Here is a 21,841-nt window from a genome sequence, read left to right as displayed (position 1 = left end):
CTTTATAGGTGCTTACTTGAAAGTAGCACAGATGAACAGAAAGCACACAGTTGCCTACTTACCCTCTTGTGCTTACCTTCAACAGCTATGGATTCTCAGAGTAAACTTCAGCAAAGACCAGAAACACACACTGGTGATGACTGAATGCAACAGTTATGTGTTTCTCTTATTTAAGTCAGTACAAAGAATAACCATTCTCTTATTACATGAGCAGACTGCAACCCCAAGTACAATAAATAGCATCACAGAAGAGATGTTCCGCTTTTTGTAGCGTATTGGCAGTGGCAGAGTTGGTGGTTGAAGTGTCCATCAGTAGGAGCTGCATCATTTCACTATAGTGAGGTGTCCCTGTGTGATCCCCAGATACTGTATTGTATGAGAAAGAGAGATACGGAACTTGCCTGATTACCCAGAGTGTTCAACCTGCCTTCTAACCTGGCAGTTGGCGGGACCACTCTACGCTGTAACTAGGATCAGCTGCCTCCTCTCCCTTCCCAACCTGACTGTTTCTGTCCTGGGTAAATCCAGTACAGAAGTTCCTCTCAACCCAATTCTAAGTAACGTAAAGAGCTGCTGCTTGGTGCAGCTTCTGCATCTGTCTCTCCTGAAACAGCCACTCCCGTGGCCGGTCGATAGTCTTCCATTACAGCCCTACCTCGTGAAGAAGTGGCTCTCGAGGCCAGTGCTGCAGCAGCGTGGCTGCTGAGTGTTCTGTTTGGCTCCACTGCTGTACACGTGTCCCTCTGATACCGGTGAAAACCCTCTCAAAACTACTGCTCCTTCACGAGTTCTGAATATCAGTGCTAAGCTCGGCTCCCCCTCTTCACAGCCTTCTAAACAGTGCCATTCTTTTTCAAATTAAACTTATTAAAATTAATTTTAGAGCCAAGTGTGGAGTACCCGTGAGACTGAGGAGCAATGTGGGGGGCCACGTATAGCAAGACCTTGCCGCAAACAAAATTTCAAAAATGTAAATAAGTGCATGGCATACATGTATACACATGTACATGCAAGTATAACAGAGATAGGTACCTATACAAAAATAAAACGTCGTAAGTGACTTGCGTTCAGAGAAAAGCTGATATTTGGGTGAGTCTCCTTCACATCGTGCTAAGTATACTTACATGTTCCTCCGTGTGCGAAGAGTTACTGCATGCAATGAAAACAGATTGTCTGGTTCCAGGCGGTGACTTCTGATGCACTTACGAGGTCTGCGGCTGTTTGCTTCTTACCCTGACCGTCCTTCTCGCCAGTCTGTACTGCTAGGCGCCATACTTGTGTATATTTTGCAGTCCTGCCCACCTCGGCCCTCTGCCTCCTAATTTCCTGTTTTAATTTATTGTGGCCTGGGAACAGAGATAATAAACTCATTAGCAGTGTTTGTGAAATCACAGGCCAATGAGCCCTGTCGCGTGACCTGTCTCAGGTGGTTCTGTGCACCACCACACTGCATACTGTCTTTAGACTCCATGCAGAGATGGGTGGAATAACTGTTCTGGGTCTTACGGTATTTTCATTATCTCCTTTAATTTGAAAGGAGCTACTGTTATTTTAGGTAAATGAGTACTTTTACCTATATACTAAAGTTTAGGCTATATTTGAGTATCAAATATTTATACTTATTTTAAGTGCTAAATCTAAGGGATAGTCTATAGAATATATAATGTTGGTTTTTGTCATTTTTTCACCTCAGTAAGATAGCTCTCTCTTTTTTTGTTGTATTCTTTAAAACTTTGTCTGAAGTTGTCTATCATTACACCCCTAAGACCCTTTCTTTTTTTCTTTTTTCTTTTTCTTTTTCCCCTGAAAAGCAACTTAACTGTCAGGTTTTTTCCAACTCTCAGACACTTGAGAAGATCTTTAAGAAGACAGAGCTCAAAGCTACCCCTTTCCCAACTCTAACTCATTCTCTCTCTCTCTCTCTCTCTCTCTCTCTCTCTCTCTCTCTCTCTCTCATGAGATGTTTTGAAGGACCTGAGGAAGCCACTTCAATGTGGCTGTGGGTACCTATGTGCTTGCAGGACACCTCTGCTTCTGTTGCCTGTATTAGAACCAGAATGAAGTCCTTTATTTTTTTTAACACCTTATATAATTAAAAAGTAATGACCTAAGAAGAGTGTCTTTTGCATTTCAGGTTATGGTTTTGTTGACTTTGACAGTCCTGCAGCAGCCCAGAAAGCTGTCTCTGCCCTGAAAGCGAGTGGAGTCCAGGCTCAGATGGCAAAGGTGAGTGGAGGCCTGTGCCCCTGAAGGTCATTAGTGGAGGCCTGTGCCCCTGAAGGTCATTATTCATCTGTCCCTCTAAACACTGAAATGCATCCAGGCACCCTCGGCACTAGCAATGATGCAAAGGCTTTCTTCCTTGTAGTCCAAAAGATGATTGATTCATGTTCTAAAGAATTGGCAAATGTATATATTTTATATCCTATTTAACCCAAATGTAAATCCAAAAATAGCACCTGATTTTGGTGGGTAATCAAAATTCCAGAAGGCTTTCAGATCTCTACTGTTTTCTTAAAATAAAACTTGACAATTCTTTGCCCAAGGATTTAATCCATTGTAGGCAGGCCTCAAAGAGAAGGTAATAGAATATGTATGTCTCAAAACCAGAATGGAAAGCTGTCTGAAGGGAAAACAGTAAAAAGGAGAGAGAGGAGGAATGGGGAGGGTGAATAAGAGCAAAATGTCATAGTATATCTCTATATTATGCCACAAGGAAACCCATTTCTTGTATGATAATCTGGATATTAATAAGGAAATTGGGGGAGGCAATTGGAAGATGGCTGGCTGGCTGGTAAAGTGATGGCAAACATAAGGACTTGGGTTCAGATCCCTTGTAGGCATGTAAAAAGCTGGGGAGTACCTCAGTAATCTATGTGCTGGACAGAGACTAAGAAGAGGCCATGGGCTTGCTAGCCAGGCAGTCTAGCTGAGTTGGTGAACTCCAGGTTCAGTGAGAGATCTTCTCAAAAAATAAGGTGGAGAGCTGTGGGGAAAAAAAAGCATCTAATTAAAGCCTTGGCCTCCGTGCATAGATTAAAGATGGAAAGTGACAGGTAAAGATAGAAAAGGTAATTGTGCACAGAATGTCATATTTTGAAGGGATATATAACTGGCTCACACAACTGAGAGGTTGGGGGCAAGTGTATACTATGGATGCTGTTTTTTTTTTTTTTAATTTTTATTTACATGGATGCTGTTTTACCCGTATAATAGTAAGAGGATGATTTTTACGTGATTATGTAATATGAATCTGTCCTTCAGTAGTTTTATGTAGACTTTATTCAAGACTTGGGTCTGGTGAACTTTTCTCATTCTAGCTGAGGACTATTGCTGAAATACTTCTCCAAGTGAAGAATATGCCTGAATGTTGAAGGACTATAAAACGGGGACCATATGTTCCATGCTTCATAAGCATTCTAGCACAGTATGCATGGGGTTTAATTACTGTAAGACATAATGCTTTCCCTGAGTTGTGGTCTCTTTTGCTAGTTTCCTAGCAAGGTTAAAAACCTAAAGGAACTCTTATCTCAAAAACAAACAACAACAAAGAAACCCTGTCTCGAAAGCAAGCAAACAAGAAGACAACAACAAAAACCCTGGAATCCAAAATGTTGTCACTTGGGAATGTGAAGGGATTGACTGGCTAGTCTGTGTCTCCTTTCTCCTCAGATTCATCAACAGAGTCAGGGTGCTTCTGGTGAGACAGCTCAGCCTATAACCGTACTCACTGCCAAGCCTGATACCATGGGCTCAGTCCCTGGAACCAGTATGGTAGATGAGAAGAACTCCCATAACTTCCCCTCTGATATTAGGAAGCACACTGTAGCACGTATGTGCAAATCCATCCACATGTATAAAATGCTTAAATCCTTAGATGATTTGATAGACTTGGAAGAGTTAGTTTGTCATGATCAAAATCACTGATCCAGTATAGTTACAGTTCCAGAGTGTTCACCTCCAACCTGCATGCAGTGAGCCTTTACATTTTCTATGATGTAGGGTCTCACATAACCCACGCTGTTCGTGTACTCCCTGTGTTTCTGAAGATGACCATGAACTTCAGAATCTTTACTTCCTACTCCTGAGTACTGGGATTAAAGACATAAACCACCGTATGTAGCTTTCCAGTAAGCATATTTTTATTAAAGAGAAGTAAGAGTCAGAAGAGGCAACCCTTGAAGCATCATGCATCTCTCACATGCCATGTTCAGTAGCAGGAATTTCACTACGCACTAAACCTGTCTCAGAGTCATATTAACTAGACCAGTACTTACTTAATTTACATCCTGGTCTTTATAGACCACATGTAAGCATGGATGATATACTTATAACTGTGGGCTTTTTTTTTTTTTTTAACCTTTCCCTGTATCAGTTGTCATGGCAAATACTTTCAAGCCTAAAATTTTGCAGTGCGTTATTTCAAGTCTTTTGAAAAGAGCAATAGTTTTTCTATTATCGGGCTTTATGAAGTGCAGAGGAAAATAATTGAGTGCTGGCCTTGGCTACTTCTGAAGAGTAGCACGTGCCCACTCCCTGAGGAACATTCACATGTGCAGGAGAGAAGGGTTATGGAAGTTTAAGGACAGTAAGGAAGACATGTATCACCTGCAAGGACCTGAGACATCAGGTAGCAGCTGCTCAGAGTTCTACAGCTGCCAACATAGAGGTACTTGGAATACAATTATCGGCACAGATAAAGTTTTAGGAATTCATAAAAGGGGCTCCTTTTCTAAAGTAATCTTTTCCATATACTCCTCAGGGTGTGGCACTAAGATGGCCCAAGGGTGTTCTTCACCTCCAGAGTAGACACTGAGAAAACCAGAAACGGAAAGTACAAAGCATCCTGGTTGTCCGAGATGGCCTCACCCTCTGGCAATGTCCAGTCTGATGTTGAAAACAATGAGAGAGTAAGCAAGTGTGACGACAGGGAGCCTGCTTCACTTTCTGATTTGTAGCACATTTACTCTGGCCCTGCAGTCAGTGCGTGACTAGACATGGACAAGCAGACCTCACCCAGAGAACCACAATGCTGTCCTTCCCTCTTTATCCTGAGCTGCTCTGCCAATCTCTCCCTTTCTCTTTAGATGATATCCAGGACAGTTCCCATGGCTTCTGCAGTTACTCCCATTGCAGAAAGTCCTGTCCCTTGATTTTTCACACCATAAAATCTAGCATCTCTTTCAGTACATTTACGGCCATTCCTCTCTATTCATGTTGCCCAGCCTCGTTCAATGTGATATTTAAATAAGGGTCTTTTAGGGGGAAAGCCTTACTGCGTTTCAGAAGCAATATATGTGGGGGCATACATAGAGACACCAGAGCCCTACAAATCCATGAGTGTTGGCTGCTGCTGGCTCTAAGGGAAAGGGCAACACAGCCTACAGTGCAATTAGTTGCTGGCAACTATATCGACAATTTGGTGATCTGGAAGCAGCATTTTGAAGGTTTCCATCCCAACAATCATTAATTATGTGCATATGTAGACTGACATGTGATGAATGGGTTTGGTTACATTGTAGCTCAATCTAATTACATTTTAGAAGATTGGTTGGGGGGATTGCCATTAGTGTATAATGTATTAAAATCTTTCTTACTAAAATAACGCAAAATATTTTAACATTTGACTAACATTTTGGAGCTAAATACCTGATTTTCAAAAAGAAACTATTAATGTATGATGTAGAGTACTTATAATTTAAATATATACTCTTATTTCACAGAAATCCTGAGTATCAAGCCACAATGGTGAAGTTTCCCTTCCCATGTTTGTGTGTTTCTACCCAGTCTCTCTCAGTTCCTCAGCTGTGTTTTTTAAACCCCTTCGGAGTTGGAGTAGTCACAAAATTGGGAAGGTTTATCCGCCTATCACTAACCTAGTCTGGTTAGTCTGGTGTTGACTTCTTTCCTGGGTAGTAACACGTTGATGCTCTTTCTCATAAAGTACTCTTGGGAGTTTTTCTGAGCTCTCTACCCAATCTACCATCAGCCTTGCTCTGATGAACTGTCTCACTCTGCCTCCCCGGCATCCTTCCGCAGGGAATCTCATTCACACCAGGACCACTCTGTGTGGCCTATTCTTTTGGGTATTTAAGTGGTCTTCCACATAGCACAGGGTGGCTTTCAATCCGAAATTCTTCCCCCTCTGGCTCCTGAGTGCCAGGATTATTCAGTGTATTGCCAAGCCAGCTAGCTTCCAGTGAGTCCTAGCTTCCATCTGCCTCTGCCAGCCATCAGGAAGAGAGTAATTACTCCCCAGCCATTCTGGTAGGCCCTTTCAATCAGCTTGCTCCTTTCCCATTGTTCGGCTTTTGAGTTACGCATAGACCCATTGTATACAGCAAGCTGGTGGGATACAGATCAAGCTTTGTGTTAGGTCCACTGACAGCCCTGTTGCTTGGCTGGTAACAAGAGGGTAGCAGACCACATGTGGAGGCTCAGAACATGGCTGTTGTTTCTCTCCAAGTGAATGTCATTCTCAGCCTCTGTTTCTTTTAGACAGATAAGAGCGGGATGCGCACATCCTAATCCAATTCACAGCCAGTTTCTTGCAGGCTCTCTCTAGGTTGTCTGCTTTCTTTCTATGGATGCTGGGAGCACCAACACGCATTGTTGAAACTGAGTTAGAAAGGAGCCTGTTTTATCCACAATGCCTAGGCCTTTATAGGGTAGTCCCCTACATACGTTCTAGCACCTGTAATACTCTCTGTTTGGAGGATATCTTTACCATTCGCTTATTCAAAAGAGGAGTGAGTGTGGGTTGACTATCTAGGTCATATCAGTGATGCACTTCGAATGCCAGCCCCACTCAAGGACTGCATGGCTTTTTATTCTGCGAGCTAGCTGGGGGACGTGATTCCCCATCATCTGTGTGGAGGGGCCAGTGCACAGGTTCAGGGATGCTGGCTATGTGCCATCATTCTGCAGCATATAGATTTCAGCACCTGTTGTTTTTTTTTTTTTCTTTTCCTTTATTTTTAAAGTTACAAATTAATTTTTAAATGCCAGTAGCTCTCTTGTTCTTCATTGTGGGTTTGAGTATCTGGACTTGATTCTCTCAGGCTGATGCAGTCAAGGATTACCTTGAGTATGTCTTTTGGAGAGAAGGATTTTTTATGAAGGAAGTTGAAGTCTGGCTGTGTGGTTGTGTTATCAGGGACCAGTCACTGTCCATTCTGTTCTTGCGAATGAGTTGGGGTGCAGCGGGGTATTAAAAGGCCACATAGTTAAAGTCTTTCCCTCTTGTGTGATTTGAAGCAGTGATGCAGGGGTGGGGTGGCAGAGGTGGGACGTTGCTAATAACACTGGGTTCTGGGGTAGTTGTCCGAGGAGCCCACAGACACTTAAAACCGAATTTCCCAACTGTAAACTGACAACACTGAGGTAGCTGATTCTCTTAACCCCACAGCCTTGCTCGGTAACTGCCGTGCGGTGGCCGCGAAGCGCTTGCTTTATTGATTCAAAAACATCTACTTAAGAGAAAAGTTTTATTCCAAGGTTGGACAGAGACTGGGAACTCGGATGGAAATGTTTGGAAGTTCTGTGTGGAGCAGTTCCTTGATGAAACCTCACAGACAGAAACGGCCCCAGGCCTTCTGGGAAGCCTCTGTGTGGGAAACGTGGTTTAAATGTGTGACTTCTTCTCAAAAGACCCAGATCCAAAGACAGCTGTGGTGATGGCTATGCTGAAGTCCCAGCGTGTGAGAAGTTGAGGCAGGAGAATTGCTATAGTTTAAGGCCATTGTGTTCTGGGCTCCATACTAAAGTTCCAGTCTAGCCTGTCCTATACCAGATGAGAGACTCTGCCTCTGAAAGAAAAGGAGAAATCAGATTCTATTAAAAGACACACAGATAACTTGGCTTAAAAGATGTAAGGCACAGCGTTGAGGGTGATACCTGTGATAGAGTGGTTTTGTACAGGCCTTTCTCTGTCACCTCCTGTGGTTGGCTGGGGGTCAGCAGAACATCAGGGGTGGCAGGCTTGCACACTTTTCTCAACAAATAAGCAGGCAAATGAGCAGGAAATCGGTTCCCGTCACCGGGAGGCCCACCATGCTCTGAGCAGTCGGCAGTCACCCACCCGTCAGCAGCGATCTGCTGGTGGGTGAACCTATTCAGTACAAGAGAAAACAGATGTCTGCTCTTTCTGCCAAGTCCCTCTCTCGCATTTCAGGAACCATTCCACAAGCACGGGGAGGGTTTGTTAATTTCTTTCAGATGGTGTCTAAGTGCTTTACACCGGGTGGGACCTCCGAGCCTGGCTTTTCTACTCAAGTGAGCATTACTGCCATTTATCTCCGTCACAGCCAGTGTGGGACCTCTTTTTCCATGTGCTAGGAGAGCCCCTAAACCTCCTCTGTGCTTGGGACATAAAGAGGCCCTTTACACCCGCTGCTCTTGGCTACCTATAATTGACAGAGTAACTTTTTCAGGCATCTTAATTTATTACTTGGACATAACGAAACAGTTAGGGTTGTGACTGATTTTAAAGAGACTAAATTAATCTTCACTCCAAACACCACCAATTACTATAAATACCTTGTGTCCCATTTCCTGTGAATACATACAGTAATGAGACTTCATGGATGTTTAGAGGATTGGATGGGTCGGGGAGGCTGATGTTACCAGCCTGGGAGTTCACCCCGTTCTTTTGTGGTGTAAGTTTTAAATTAGTGCAACAATGTGGGTAGTGTCTGTAGGACAGGTCAACCACATAGATAGAAAGAATGGTCATCCCAGGTGAGGGAAAGTAACTGAGGAGGTTGTTGCTATGGGAAACAAATACCAGCAATCTTAGCAGGCCTAGGACAGGAGTCAGTGGGACAGGGTCTACCCAGTCATGGGAAATATTTACATATATTTAGTCCATTGTACGTTGCTCTGTCAGAGTGAGTGAACCCTCTCCATTCAGGTTTTAACACTTTTAATATTTGGGGGGCTTTCCCCCTATTGGTCAACGTTCACGTTAAATTAAAACTCTACAAAGTGTATAGCTGCCTGTTTAACCCAGAAGCAACTAAAATGCATACTAGAAAACACTCCTACCTACCTTGTCAGCCCCCTTTTTAAAAAGACCTGGATGTGTAACAAATTCTGTGAGCATGCTTGAATATGAGCCATTGAAATCTTTATAACATAATTTCAAAAGTGTAAAGAATTGTAGTGTGCATGTCTTATGTAACATATTTAGGTCATTACAGTATATCTGGGCCTAAAAGGTGTGTTTCATGACCTTTAAGTAGCCAGTTCCTGCCTTAGGATGACACTAAGTATGGTCTAGGCATCTTAATCCTATCCCTCCCCCCCCCCCCCCCCCCCACACTGTGGTACTTCTAAAGCTTTCCCCTTTTGCACACAGAGTGTGTCTGTCAGGTGACAGTCCCACCTCTAGGGAAGGAGACTGCTCAAAACCCAGTGTTTGTCTTCCTGAAGTATCAATTACATAATGGTGTCAGGTTATCAAGCTTGTCTCTCTCAAAATTCAAATTGTTATAGACTAGAAAGTAAGGGTTAACTGCCCTGTTGGATGGAGAGATGTTGAGCTATGTTCTCACCCTATGGCCTAGGCTAGCCTAGAACTAACTCTGTAGCCCCAGATGCCCTTCACCTTACAACAGTTTTCCTGTCTCAGGCTCTGAGAGAGTCGGGCTCATAAGCACAAACTCTAAGATAAAGCACAGGGCTTCAAGGAAGTTTTGTAGCTAAGGCTATTATGGTCATTTTCTTCAATGTCAGCACTCCTGGAGTGGAAAAAAAAAAAAATCTACCACAGTAACTGACAAAATAAAGCCAAATTGTAGGGAACACCTTGCAGTCTGATTCAGTGTTTTGACTTTAGTTTGTTCTCAGGGCCCTGTGTTTGCTGCAAACCTCCTCTCTCATCTTTAAGAGAGCTACCCCCCTCTATCCTCCCACCATGACGTGTACATATCAAACCTTCTCCACATGTTTTCTGTCGCCTCTGTTGATCTGGAAAGTATTAGAAGATGAGATTTGGGTGACAGTCTCAGATGCGTGGCATGCGTTGGAAAAGCCCCTTTTCTATGAAGCTATTTTCAAGGAGCAATAACCCAACTTGTGTAAGTTTCCACCGCAGCAAAGCTTCAGAGACTCGGGAGGTTGGACCTGAAATGAGAGGGTTCATGGAGGAACGGTGGGGTTTGTTGGGGGCCGTTAGGAGAGGCAGCACCTGAAGTAGAAAGAAAGGGGCGAGACTTCCCTTCGTTACCCACCTCAGGCGAGTATGAAAGCTTTAACACCCAAAGCCAGCTCCATTGTCTTCCTTGTATTTTGAAACACTGCATGTATTATTGCCCTACATCTGTTAAATAACTTGGCATGTTTTCAACATTAAAGGTATGCTTCATCTAATTGACAGGAAGATGTTTTGTTCAGCATTGAGTTAACCCAAGCAGCCCCACAGTAAACTCTTAATCTCAGCTAAAGCGAAGATGCTAAAGCAAAGATGCTAAAGCGAAGATGCTAAAGCGAAGATGCTAAAGCGAAGATAGGTGCTGTTTTGATTACCCCGTGAATGGGTAATGAAGGGGATTGTTGCTATTGAGCATTATTGAACCTGCCTATAACATAGTCTAAGAACCTGTGTTCAGGTTCCTTTGGGCTCAGAGCCAGTGTTCTCTGCCTTTGGCCTGTTTGTACATTGCCTTCTTTCATATCTGGGCCAGGCAGTTCTAAGGGCAGTATATGTTGCTTGTATGTCTGTCTCTGTTAACTTTAGCTCTTGAGAATACCAGGATATATGTCATTCTGTGGGAAACTAAATTACTCCATTCGTTCCTCCGTCCATGCCTGTGTTGATGTATGTAGTGCCAGAGATCAAGCCCAGGGCCATGCCCCACAAGAGCTCTCACAGTGAACTGAAGCCCAGCTCCAGATATACTAAATCTTAAACAAATAGAGCACGAAAGGTCGGCGTGGGCTGTTACTTGAAAATTATAATGAAAGGAATGATTTCAGATTTAATTAATGCTAAGATGCAGGACAAACATGCATCATGTTTCACGTATGTTTTTAGAACACTTGTGTACTCCAGAAATCGAGGAAGCCATAATGAGGATGTCACTCTGTTGCCAAAGGCTAAGATAACAATTAATGACTTTACCGATAACACTCATTAAAGAGAAGTCAACTCGTATACTCTAATGTGTAAAGATAAAATTGGAGGACTGGAGATAGAGTTCTGTGGTACAGTACTTGCCTAGAAAGCGCGAGGCTCTGGATTCATCTTCAAAACTAGAAGCAAGGGAAATGTAAGATCGAGGGAAAGTTTCAAGAGAAGATTGTGCCAACCTCAGTTGCATAGGTGAATGTTGACTCAGTCAGGAAATACTCTTGTTGTCAAGTAGGCTTTCCCTCTGGACTGGAACACCATACTCTTCATATGCATACATCTCGGTCACTGCTCATCAGGAAATTCAGTCCTATGTCTTTGTCCAGCAGAGACCATGCTAACCAAAGAAGGCTGAATGGGAAATGATCTGATGAGAGTCACTTCTCAGGCTTGATGGGCTTCTTGGTTAGCTGAACATTCTGTTAAAATGCAACTTCTGGTTCTGCAGGTACACTGTGGGCCTGAGGTTCTACATCTCTAATCCAGTACTCAGCAGGTGCTGAGTACTGACCTATAGGCAGATGACAGTTGACCTTTTGTAGGACAGAGACTAACCAAACCTGCCCTCCCCAGCTATTCTCAAGTCTAAGAATGGTTCCACCCATGCTATTCATTTGCTAAGGCTTACAGTTTCTAGTTTTGGTTAGAAGCTATCTTTTCCTCACTGGGGATCCCACTATTTAGAATAGAATAGTACCCAAGCAGTGGTAGTGCACACCTTTACTCCCAGCACTCAGGAGGCAGAGGCAGGTGGAGCTCTGAATTCGAGACCAGCCTGGTCTACAGTGTGAATTCTAGGACAGCCAGGGCTACAGAGAGAAACCCTGACTCCAAAACTCCAAAACTGGGGCTGTGGATGATGGTATATAGAGGCTATGTATCATAAGAGAAGAGAAGAGGAGAGGAGAGGAGAGGAGAGGAGAGGAGAGGAGAGGAGAGAAGAGAAGAGAAGAGAAGAGAAGAGAAGAGAAGAGAAGAGAAGAGAAGAAGAGGAGAAGAGAAGAGAAAGAGAGAAGAGAAGAAAAAAAGAAAAGAAAAGAAAAGAAAAAGAAAAATCGTGTTGATTCTACCATGGGGCAGTGGAGGGAAGTTGTATCTAGCCTGCACTGGACTCTACAGGGTTGGTCCAGAATCTTCTTCCACGATTTCTAAGTTGAATTATTAACAGTAATAGCATAACCATGAACATGAAGTGGACTTCTGAAAAAAGCAGAGGTTAGTTAACTTTGGAATCACCACATGATGTTAGGAGTGTCCGTTTCTAAGAACACCCTCCCCAACTCAGTGCAAGCCGATGGTGTCACTTCCACAGCTGCCGAGAATGACTGGGGACCATGTCAGGCCTGTGCCGGTTGTTCAAGACTCAGACACAATTTTCAAATGTCCAGGGTGACTTCGAGTGTTCCATGCACACCGGGCCTCCCTGTGTCGTCCTGAAAGGACTCGCAGAGCCAGTGGCTGAATGAAAAGGTGCTACCCGTGAGTGCTTCCCTTCTGTTGGAAAGTGACAGTGTCTTTCTGTTCTGCCTTAGCAACAGGAACAAGATCCTACCAACCTGTACATTTCGAACCTGCCGCTGTCCATGGATGAGCAAGAACTTGAAAATATGCTCAAACCCTTTGGACAAGTTATTTCTACAAGGGTCCTACGTGATTCCAGTGGTGCCAGCCGTGGTGTTGGCTTTGCCAGGTGAGTGGGCTGCTCTCTCCTTATTAACTGTAGTGAATCTGCTAAGTCACTCTAGGCAGGGGGGGTGGGAGCCTGGAAAGAACCGTTGAGGTGGGGTGACGGGAGCCTGTTGTGCTGAGGGCTTAAACGGCATGTGACTTTACATGTACGCTTTTTCTGAAGCTTGGAATGTTTTGGACTCCCCAAACCAAGTATACTAAGCACCTGATGGCTTGTTGCCGGGACTGTCACAAGAACAGTGGCCCTGGACACAGGGTCCTGACAGTTTGATACATTACTTTACGATGCTTGTAACCTCTCACAAATGAGCAGTCTCCTACGGTTCATAGATAAAGCAGTATCTTTTCTTCAGATAGAAATTTGATTCATTATAACTATTTAGTTAGGTTTTTAAGATAAATATTTCTAACATTCAGGAAAGAAAAGGGGGATATATTACCTAACCATATCTTCAACTTAGCAGTTGTTAACAGTTTATAATTCTTCAGGTTTGTTTTTTAATGACTGTTCTAGGTGTAACTGAAGCACCCCCACCCCTCCTATGGAACCCCTATCCTTTTCTTCCTAGAAAGAATACTTGAGTGGCTAAGTTGGTTTCTAGAGAATTAAATTAAACTGAGTGAGCTTTGATTTGTAGCAGATTTATAATCCTAAAGCCCCCTACACAAAAGCTGATTTTACAGTGATCTAAGATGTTTTTAGCAGTGAGCACTGACAGATAATATCAGCAGGCATTAAATTATTAGCTTATTTTTGGAGAGAAAATGCTGACATTTACTTAACTGTACAAGTTACAGTCATATCTTAATGCAAATTTGTGATTTTAGCAAAGCATTTATTACTAAGGGACCTTATTGTCACCTCGCCATTAAGTCACAAAGGCAAGGGCTGCCACTAGGTTCTGTTGGCTTTTAGTCACTTGTTCCGTTGGGCCAGACAGCTTGGAGGAAAACCCAAATACCTTTCCAGCAATATTAGTAGCACACACTCACTACTTCATTGGTCAAGAGGCACCAATCAAGACATCTGGAGGCCCAGCCTCACCATCCTTCCAAGGTGCTCTTCTGAATGCGGATAAGTGTGCTGTTTCTTAACCCCTAGTACTGCCAGTTAAAACTGAGAGAGTGGGCCAGGTTAGGGTGCATTTTGAGTAGGTGATTGGATGTTTCCATTGAAGAAAAGCAAGTCAAAGTACTAAAGTCCCCAGAACTGCTTCTCAAATATATTTAGTTACTTGTAGATGTAAAATAAGTTGTAAAGTGAGGCTTCAGCCTTTAATTCCTCCTTCAAAGTCAAGATGGTGAGATACGTAACTGAGTTCACTAATTTAGTTTTAAACCTGGAGTGAAAGTTAAAAACATAAAAGGCGCGTCCTCTGGTTGACGACAGCCGTTACCACAGCTCTTTAATCTTGCCATTTTGTGAGTCCATAAAGGAAAGACCACCTCTAAAACAAAATTTCTAAACTGTCATTTGTAAATACAAGTTATGACTAAGTATTGTGAATTAATTTTTAGATTTCTAACAATTAGAATATTGTAATCAGATGTGACAGCGATGAAACACTCTGCAGAGAATTTACTCTGTCGTTTATAATTCAGGAAGTGCCCTGAAATCAGTTGTTTTACGGTAGAGATGCCAAAGCGATTGCTCACGAAAGAATAATCCCTCCTCTTCTTTATCTCATTCGTGGTTTTCTGCTGGCTTCATTTGCATCCTGAACCATAGTTATAAAAGTCTCCTTGCGCTGTATGGGTACAGTTTGTGAGTTTCTTATTTTTATATGACTAGGATGGAATCAACGGAAAAATGCGAAGCTGTAATTGGTCATTTTAATGGAAAATTCATCAAGACCCCACCAGGAGTTTCTGGTATGTTCTTTACCTACAGTTTTATCAACCCTCCTTTTATAGAGCAAATGTAACTTTAGCACATAATGGGCTCTTAAGACCAAAATCCTCTCACTTTCCTCTTGAAAACATACCTGTTTGTATTGGCAAATAAGGTTTTTTTTCACACTTACTGATTAGGAAGAGGTTGAGCATGACCCGAGGGTACTATAGAGCTGACTTGCAAAACACTGTAGAATCAACTCTGTTGACCACAGCCATCTTTTATCCTGCCTCGCCACCATCCTCCGTGACCTTCCTTCCCATGACTGGGCATCTTTGTCTTCACAGGAGCTGGACCTCAGGTCCCATGACTTTCGTGTATGCCCTGCTTCAGTCACTTCCCTGTGTCATCTGCCTGTGTTGTCATTAATCAGAACCACTACACCTCATGTGTGTTTTATGCCAAGATAACAACCAGACTTCTGGTCTGAAATAGAAGGGACTTCTGTTGTTGCTGAGAATTGACTTCTTAGTCAGGGTTTGTATTCCTGCACAAAACATTATGTCCAAGAAGCAAGTTGGGGAAGAAAGGGGTTTTTTTTGGCTTACACTTCTACATTGCTGTTCATCACCAAAGGAAGTCGGGACTGGAACTCACACAGGGTAGGAACACACAGGTAGAGGCCATGGAGGGATGTTACTTTCTGGTTTGCTTCCCCTGACTTGTTCAGCTTGCTCTCTTATAGAACCAAGACTACCAGCCCAGGGATGGCACCACCCACAATGGACCCTCCCAACCTTGATCACTAATTGAGAAAATGCCCCATAGCTGGATCTCATGGAGGTATTTCCTTAAGGAGGTTCTCTGTGATAACTCCAGCTGTGTCAAGTTGACACACAAAACCAGCCAGTACAACTTTACAACCTGTTTTCTCTCTGTAAAATCTGGGCTGTGTTTATACAGTCCTTTCTTTAGTGGCAGCCTCAGCTGTCTTGAACACTCATTGGTGCCTGTGGCTACACGAAGAACGCTGAGACTGGAGCTATCCTGAGCTAGACCGTTTTAACTTTATCTGTGCCACCATGAGAAGCAACCAGACTCTCAGCACCACTGCCTCTCACGCATTTCCTCAGGTTCCTCCCCTTCAATCACCTGTACAGTCCTGTAGCCACTCAAAGGAGATGAGCTCACTTTCTTTTTAATGAAGAGTCTGGAGTACCAGAAATGCCACTCAGTTTCTGCATTCTCTAGTGAAGGACTCCATGCCTGTGCCCTGCTCTTCCTTTCTCATCCATAAGGATTTTAGAGCAGTTTGCAACCTTGTCCCACTGGGACCTTGCCTCTCCTATAATAATTCTCTCTGGGTTTTTTTTTTTTTTCCAACAAAAGCTTATTTTGGATTTAGTTGGCAAGCAAATGGAAGAAAATCCACAGATAATCTAGTTTAATTTGTATTGCTGTGATAAAATTACCCTTATAGAGAACAACCAAAAATAGGTTTATTTTAGCTCAGTATTCTGGGTTACACTCTGTCACTATGGGAAAGTGGAGGTGGCAAGAAATTGCATCACATCCACAGTCACAACTGGGGAGAGGACAGATGGATTCATGCCCACTTGTTTGTGCTTGGCTTCATTTCCCTCTTCTATAGTTTTGAACCCCTTGTCTAGTGAATGGTGCCACCCACAGTGGACATGGCTCTTCCACATCAGTTAACGTTAGACAGAGTTCCCCAGATATGCCGATAGTCATTGGATTTTGTCCCAGGAGATTGTAGGTTGTGTCAAGTTAACAAAACTTATCACAATTAAAAATCAAAAAGTTGTGACTATAGCTATAATAGAAGGATTTTCAATTACAGAATTTAGTGAGTGGAGTATAAAATACTTTATGCCAAGATATTTTCCAGAAGATGATATCCATTTGTGTTTGAAATCATCTTGGTCTTTAGTGATCTTTAGTGAAGTCCCCCTCTGCCTTTTCTTGAACTGCTCTTTAAGAGGCAGTCTTAACTTTCCATCACTCCTCACTCTCTCCAGTGTGGTATCTTCTACCATGTAGCTTAAATTTGGGCAAGCATTCCTGTTTGCTAGGGCAACTGTAACAAAATAGCACAAACAGTAGATTAGAGACTCAAAATCCTGGGGACTAGATGACCAAGCTGGAGGAATACAAGGTTGGTTCCTTCTGAGAACTGGGAGGGAAGGGTCTGTTCTGGGCATCTCCTTGACTTGCAGTTGGCCATCCTCTTCCTATGTCTCTTCACTTCACCTTCCCACCATGTCCTTTCACTTATAAGAATGGCAACCGTGGTGGAATGGCCCAACCTAGTGGCATCTTCTTTACTTTGAACCTTAAGTTCCTGTCTCTAATGGGTCACACCATGGGATGCTGGGAATAAGGGCTCTAGCATGTCTTTCTGAGGGTGAGGGAGAGGAGGAGGGAAACATAGTTCACGTGCTCATGACTGACATCTCCTGCTCCAACTCATCATTGACTCAGTCACTCCCTCTGCCCCCACGAGTTTGCTGTTTCTGCATCATGTTTCTGACTAACCTTTCTGATAGATTTTACACAATCTTGAGATTCCGATCCCTGTTTATGGCCTCAGTCGTTCATCTCTTCTTAGCTTTCTGTTGAGTATCAGTCTCCGTAGGTCCACTGTCTCCAAAACGGGATTCCTCGCCCTCATTGTTGATATTCTTGCCTCCTTTACCTCAGTAGAATCAGACACCCAAGTCAGAAACCAAACACTGAATTCCCCTGGCCACCTCTGTCCTCTCTCCCATTCAGGTAATCTCTCAAGTCCCTGATTTCTCTTGCTAAGTATGTCTGCCCCATCCCTTCACGCCTGCTGTTACTGCCCAGTGTGCCTCTTGTCTCTCATTAAAGCAGCCTGCCATTGGCTTGTCCTGTCTGGCCTGACATCCCTCAATTTGCTTCCTAAATATCCAGAGAACTTTAGACAAAATGTGCGATCCTGTTCACTCTAAAAGACCTGGGGTTCCCAGAATGGCACTTGCCCCTCAATGCTGCCCTCCATTTCTACTTTTTGGCCTGTGTCCTCAGTAATGAGTAACAAGTAGAACCCCTAATATACGTCATTTCTACCTGTGTTCTCTCTTGTGGCTCCTATACCTTGATCTTGTGGCTTCCCATTAAAATAGAAGTGCTCTCCTTACCTTCCTGGACTGTAGAGCGTCTGTCTTCTCCCTGTGGGACCTACTCTGACCCAGCTGGGTCACATTCTGCCTGGGGAATCCCCCAAAGGGTTCACATCCATCAAAACACTGATGATGTGCATGGTATGTCAGTCTCACTGTACAGGAGGCTCCTAGAAACACTTTTCTTGTCTCTTTACGTTCACACCTTGCAGTGATTGAGCTATACTAAGCAACAACCAGTGTTCATTAGCTTTGAATAAATTTTGCTTCGTCATAGCACCAAGGCAACACTGGCACCTTACAGGGTAGAATGTGGGAAAGACTGGCGTGCCTTCTGGTTTGCGGTGAGTCCCCTACATGCTCTGTGCCAGCAGGCGATGTCTCAGAATTAAGACACCACCTCACCTTGCTTGAAAGAGAGGCACTGATGCTGTTAGAGTAGAAGAAGAGAGAGGCTCCTGCTACCTGCTGCTTTGTTACATTCTTCCCCCAGTGTACTCTCAGATTTCTTGCTCGGCAGGCCTAAGACATCTGCTCTCTGCTTCTGGGTCTGGAGTTGCCAGCCTATGCCAGCCACCAAGTCCGGCTCCTTTCAGCATCACTGTCTGCCTCTGCATGCCCATACCCTGCAGATCTACTCTTGCTTGTGTAGAAGTCTGGAGAGGGGTCCTTTCTTGGTGTCCTCCAGCCCTCTGCTCACTAGTATCTTCAGTAACTCAGCCGTGTCAGCAAGAATTAACACAAATGCTCCCATGGGGATCTGTCAGGTCCTGGAGCTCACCCTGAGCCATGGTGGCATCTGTAGTAAACAAGCATGCAGGTACCTGGAAGAAGAGAGAAGAGAGTATGCGAGTGGCCAAATGCATCTTCACCCCTACAGTCTGCCCAGCACCTTTCATATGCAAAAAAAATTAAATTAAATTTTTTTTTTTTAAAAAAGGTATTGCGGCAGTAGGTAGATGGTGTGGATTGAACCTGAGTAACAGAAAAGATTGGTCAGCCCCACCTCTGAATGGCAAGAGCATATACATACCCTAGCTCATCACATAGAGCACAGCCGGAAAGCACTGAAGTATGATGACATTCGATCGGTTCCATCCTGGAGTCCCGGGATTGGGTGGCTGCTCTTAGGCTTGCATGGGTAATGGCGTTGGGTATTTATTCTCCCGGGTTCTATCGTTAACAGTATGACTGATGAAGATGATTAGAAAATCATTTCGCTTTTCTGTACCCAGCTCCATTTTGTTCCATAAAGGAACTAATGTGTATGTCTGTATAGAACCACGGGCCACACTTGGTCTTGTAACATTAAGTCCTGACAGGAGATCACTTTTACAGCTGCTACTGAAGGTGAGCTGCACATAGATACACACTTAGAACTTAAAATCTAAGTCCTGCATGGACAGTGCCTTTGGAAAATCTCAGCCTGGTGGAAGAGCTTCCTTTAACTCCCTGACTTAGTGATAGATAGATAGATAGATAGATAGATAGATAGATAGATAGATAGATAGATAGATAGATAGATACATAGATAGATAGATAGATACATAGATAGATAGATAGATAGATAGATAGATAGATAGATAGATAGATAGATAGATTGTTAGTTTTTCCATCAGCTCTTAGATGAAAGGAAAAATGTTTTAACCTCAAACTAGTAGAAGTGTACCCTGTGAGTTTAGCATGGTGTCAGTTTGAGTACCCTCTGCATACTCAGTTCACCAGCCACACACACAGCTCTCTTCCCTTCCGAGGCCTGGTCTCCACCAACTTGTGACCTCCTTTGGTTCTTCTTCATGCAGCAACAAGACTGGTTGAAAAAGGAAAAGGACCCAGGACCATTGTATCAGCCCCAGATAAAATCTTCCAGCTCCTCTGTGAAAGAGACCTCAGACTTATCACAGACTGGGTGAACAGTTCCCTTTGTTCTTTAAAGGACTTTGTGGTTGTGTCCCATAACTGTCTCCTTTGAAGTGGGTTTACAGACTGCTGGCCACACCCATTCAAGGAAAAAAAAAAAAAACCCTGGTTTCCAAACCACATGTGGATGATTGTAAGAGCCTGGGCACCTCTGCAGCTGGCAGAGAAGAGTTTCTTCCATGTTGTACCAGGGGACAAATGAGTACAAGAGACGTGAGTCCCATAGGTTGCAAGTTGTGTGTGGGCAGGAGCATCTGCTTGTTACTTTTGTACGCCACCCTGTCCCTGCAGGGCTCACTGAATGCTGGCTCTGAGTTTTTGTCCTGAAAGCTCATCCCAGTACTCAGAGCTGCTTGGAGGCCTCTGGCGTATGAATGGGGTTGAACTGCCTCTGGGCTCAGTGTGGGATTTGGAAGCACGCTCTTGCAGTAAACTCAGCCTTTCCCCCAAACAAGTCCCCAGCACGCGGTGGAAGCCATGAGGAATCTGAAAGTTTTCCGCTTCTCTGGACTTGGTACTTCCGTCCACATAGTGAGAGGAGCTTTGAATGCTAAGCCAGTGTCTCAGGGATAGATCTCGCTTCATCTGGGGCGAGCTTGAGATTATCGATCAGATTGGGTAGAAAATAAAATATGATGGGGGTGAGCAGATTACATCGAGTGTGCCTTCCTGAACGGTTAACTGCCATAGGCTCCTTGCTAGGTAGACATAGCATCTCGTAAACACAGCCAGAGGATGGCTTATTTGACGATGTGTTGTTTAGCTAGCATAAGCAGAATTACCCAGCATGGTTCCTGCCAGGGTGCTTGGATTCTTGCACAGTTGGCAGTTTGCCTGTGACACTGGAGCCAAGTCCAGAAAAGAAAGGCACTTTAGCTAGGATCACATCCCGATACGGCTTTTGCCCTGGCGTGCTAGAGGCCTCAAAGGATCTGCTGGTGTTGTGTCACTGACGGAACCAGTTAGTATCCAAGTCACAACCATTCTCCTCGGTAAAAAGAAAACTAAAAGAAACCTGGTAAAGCCCCCAAAGGTAAGTTTTAGAAATCAAAGGAACAGTGTAGTCTTCTTAGCTGTAACTCATGTATACTAGCTTCTAGAAGGCTAAAGGGAAGAGGTCCAAATGGGCATGGTGGTGCATGCCTTGGAGGTAGAGGCAGGTGGATTTCTATGAGTTCGAGACCACACAAGCCTACAGAGTAAGTTTTAGGCCCTGTCTCTAAAAAAAGGAAAAAGTCATGTTTGAATATTGCCTATGTTTTTATATTAAGGTGACATCAGGATTCCCCATACCAGCTATGCCCACCCTTACTGGGGCTGTGACATAGAACAGAACATGTTCATAGCTCTGTAAAAAAATCTGAGACATCACATTATAACTGATATAGGAGCATTATGATCAAATACTGTCTTCTGTTTTGTAAATATTTTTAACATACAGTTTTCTGTCTATTGTTACCATATCTTAAGGAGGCATCGTCGTGTTTTCTCTTATAGCATCTTTAAATTGCTTATAAGTCCTTTTCTTCCATCCTTCCCCATCCATTGACCCTTGAAAATGCTGGGGTATTTTCTTTGGTTTTGAGTGCTTGAAGGTTTAAACTAGGTCAGATTTGCCTGGAAAGCCCCGGGATAAAAAGAACTGTGGTGAATTCCATAGAGTTTTTTCACTGCTTAATACTAATTGATAAAAATCCCGTTATGGAGAAAGACCGTGGCAGTGGCTTTCTACCTAAGGGAGTGTTGGAAATAGGCTGGGAAATTTCAGTTGGGTTTTGTAGAGCTGATGACCAAAGTAGGAACTGTGCTGCAGGCACAAGCACTGGTCGCGATCAGAATAGGGAATTTGTCTCAAAATGGTCTTGTGCTATCTTCCCAAGAGTAGACATGTTCTCCAGGAAGAATATTCTTAATGGCATTTCCTGGAGCTGTGAATGCCCCTGCCACCCGACACCTTACACTCCGTCCCAAGGATGGCAGTGTGCCTGCTACTTCAGGACACAACATGTCCACCCATCGTTCTAGACCTCTGCAGTACTTTGAATAAGTCCATGTGTACAAAGGAAGAGTGGCTTTGCTGATGGTGCATTTCATGTGACTGGG

The 21,841-nt window shown here is 43.6% G+C and overlaps 1 protein-coding gene across 4 annotated transcripts in view; it reads left to right on the top strand.

Moving 5' to 3' along the window:
• The window catches only part of Rbms1 (RNA binding motif single stranded interacting protein 1), a 214,782-nt gene that overhangs the window by 171,093 nt on the left and 21,848 nt on the right, over window positions 1–21,841 (top strand). For all 4 annotated transcript variants that reach the window (XM_021192622.2, XM_021192623.2, XM_021192625.2 and 1 more), the window contains exons 4-6: window positions 2,135–2,226; window positions 12,664–12,821; window positions 14,613–14,692. In XM_021192622.2, the coding sequence (XP_021048281.1) occupies window positions 2,135–2,226; window positions 12,664–12,821; window positions 14,613–14,692 (330 nt within the window). The remainder of the gene's footprint in view (window positions 1–2,134; window positions 2,227–12,663; window positions 12,822–14,612; window positions 14,693–21,841) is intronic.

Source organism: Mus pahari, chromosome 3 (genome assembly GCF_900095145.1).
Source record: "Mus pahari chromosome 3, PAHARI_EIJ_v1.1, whole genome shotgun sequence".
Lineage (NCBI taxonomy): Eukaryota > Metazoa > Chordata > Mammalia > Rodentia > Muridae > Mus > Mus pahari.
Note: the sequence above shows the minus strand (reverse complement) of the source record. Positions and strands in the feature narration are given on the sequence as shown.